We start from the raw sequence: 2385 nt of genomic DNA on the forward strand, positions 1-2385 counted from the left end.
TTGAAAATCATAAAGTGACTATGATTCCTTATACGCTTGAACTTCTCTGAAACATCCTTCACATATGTTATATACACAGAGCCCAGTGACTTTTATTCTTTATTCAGATGTCTGCTACCCTTGAAATTAATAACCAAGCCAATGCGACCTTGGCATAAACACTGAAGTGAAGATCTTGTCTCAGGTTACAAACTTCATTAACCATGTCTTGTCATTCTGGACAAATGGCGGAAGCTCTATTGTGAAGACTCTGAATTAAACCTCATTTCACATATCGGAGTTGGCTAGATTTGATGTTTAGGTATCGGCCAGTGTGGGTAGGATTTCTGTAAATTTTAGAGTCTAGTGTTGTCCCTTTGTGTAGACTAGAAGGCCGAGGAAAGAAATCACACTCTCTGACTCTGTTTCCATAATAAATTGGAAGTCCTTAAACTATTGAATTTGTTGACGAAATTCTGTAACTGCTCTGGGCCATGAGGACAGCCCTCAAATATGTCAACATACCACGACCACAGTGATGGTTTGTATTCTGCCAAGTAAAGGACCATTATCTGAAAATGCTCCATGAAGACGTTGCTAATTATGGGAGACAGAGAGCTCCCCATAGCTATGTCAAACTTATGTTGGAATTTATTACCCACATGAAAATACTTGGTTCCATGGTGGCTCTGACCTGCAAGACAGACTGTTCTGACAGCGTGTTATTGTTATGGAGCCTATAAGTGAATTTGTCCAGTGATTAACTCTTTCTAATGGACACCCTCCTCTCCTGAGGACGGAGACAGACCCATTTCCCTAAATTACGCGTTCTCTACTGTATTCAGAATACTGGATGAGGGACCAAGTCCAAACACCAAGTAATTCTGAACAAGATATCTTCTTCAAAATGTCGTCCTAACCGATCCATAGCATCCTTTATTCGCACCTTGGTGGATAGTGACAGTACATCGAAACTGACCACAACATAATGGTCAGTTTCGATGTGGTATCACTCTTCACCAGGGTGCCAATAAAGGATACCATATATCTGCTAGGACCACACTTCGAAGAAGATATCTCGAGACTCTTCTGCCATGTCCTGACCATCTCATACTTCAGCTTCAATTGCCAGCTCTATGATCAAACCGATGGTGTGGCGATGGGCTTCCCACTCTCTCCGGTCATCTCTAACATATATATGGAGGACTTTGAAGATAGGGCACTTGTCTCGGCCCCACACAAGTCCCGCTGCTGGTTTCGCTACGTGGATGACACTTTCGTCATCTGGCCACATGGACCAGACAAGCTTAAGGACTTCCTCAACCACCTAAACAGTATCCACCATTGCATTCAGTTCACAATGGAGACTGAAAACGAGGGCCACCTCCCCTTCCTGGATATAGATATTTACAGGGGAATCAACCGTTCTCTGGCCCATAGAGTGTACAGCAAATCCCAACTTACAAACCTCTACCATAACTCTGTGTCCCACCACCACCCTTCCAAAAAGCAAGCTGCACTTTCCACATTGGTGCACAGGGCTACAACTCTTTGTGATCGAGACAACCTTCATGCGGAGTTGTTAATCCTGGAGGAAGTTTTCAGGAAGAACGGATAAAACAACCGGCAAATCCACAGAGTTCTCAATCGTCGGCCGAACATCAGCCGGCCTGAAGGTAAACCAGACTCAGTCGCCTTCCTGCCCTATTTCGGGACCATATTCAACGGCATCAGCTTAGTGCTGACACGGCACAACGTCAAATCAGTGCGTCTGCCTCCAAACAAATTATCCAGTTTCCTCCGGCCGGTCAAAGATAGCCTGGGACTAAGGACACCGGGTGTATACACTATCCCTTGCGAGTGCAGCAAGGTCTATATTGGGCAGACGGGCCATTCTGTGGACATAAGGTTGAAGGAGTATCAGCAGCACATCCGCCTCGATCATTCGGACAAATCAGCTGTGGCTGAACACAGCATCGATTTGGGACCCCGCATTCAGCTTCAGAATACTCCATCCTCGCCAAGAAGACCCGATATATAGATCGCATCATTAGGGAAATTATTGAGATTGAAATCCATCCCGACAATACAAACAGAGTGCTGGGGTTTTGTCTCAGGAGGTCATGGAAGACTCTCATCTCTACCATCAAGAAACCCCGGAACATGACACCAGATCCAAAAGGCCAAGCAAGACCATGACCCACTCGCATAACAACACCCCAGCTTAAGGATGAATGCCCTCCCATTAAACTTGCCTTTCTCCCTTGACACAATATCCTATACCTGCTCTAGCCTGCTACTTCTTCCCAGACCCTTCTCTTCTCCGTCTCCACTGATTTCCCTTGTAGACCTGTCCCTTCCTTTCCTGCTCTCATATAGCTGAGTTTATTTCCGACATTAGTTTGC

General features: G+C 45.3%; 1 protein-coding gene across 1 annotated transcript; it reads left to right on the forward strand.

Annotated features, from left to right (window-relative positions):
- Window positions 1–967: 967 nt before the first annotated feature.
- Window positions 968–1422, forward strand: LOC111861724 (the record flags this gene model as incomplete). Its single annotated transcript, XM_023846527.1, has 1 exon — window positions 968–1422. A coding segment is annotated over exon 1 (455 nt), but the record flags the coding sequence as incomplete, so codon positions are not given.
- Window positions 1423–2385: the final 963 nt, after the last annotated feature.

This window comes from Cryptotermes secundus, unplaced genomic scaffold (assembly GCF_002891405.2).
Source record: "Cryptotermes secundus unplaced genomic scaffold, Csec_1.0 scaffold256, whole genome shotgun sequence".
Classification (NCBI taxonomy): Eukaryota; Metazoa; Arthropoda; class Insecta; order Blattodea; family Kalotermitidae; genus Cryptotermes; species Cryptotermes secundus.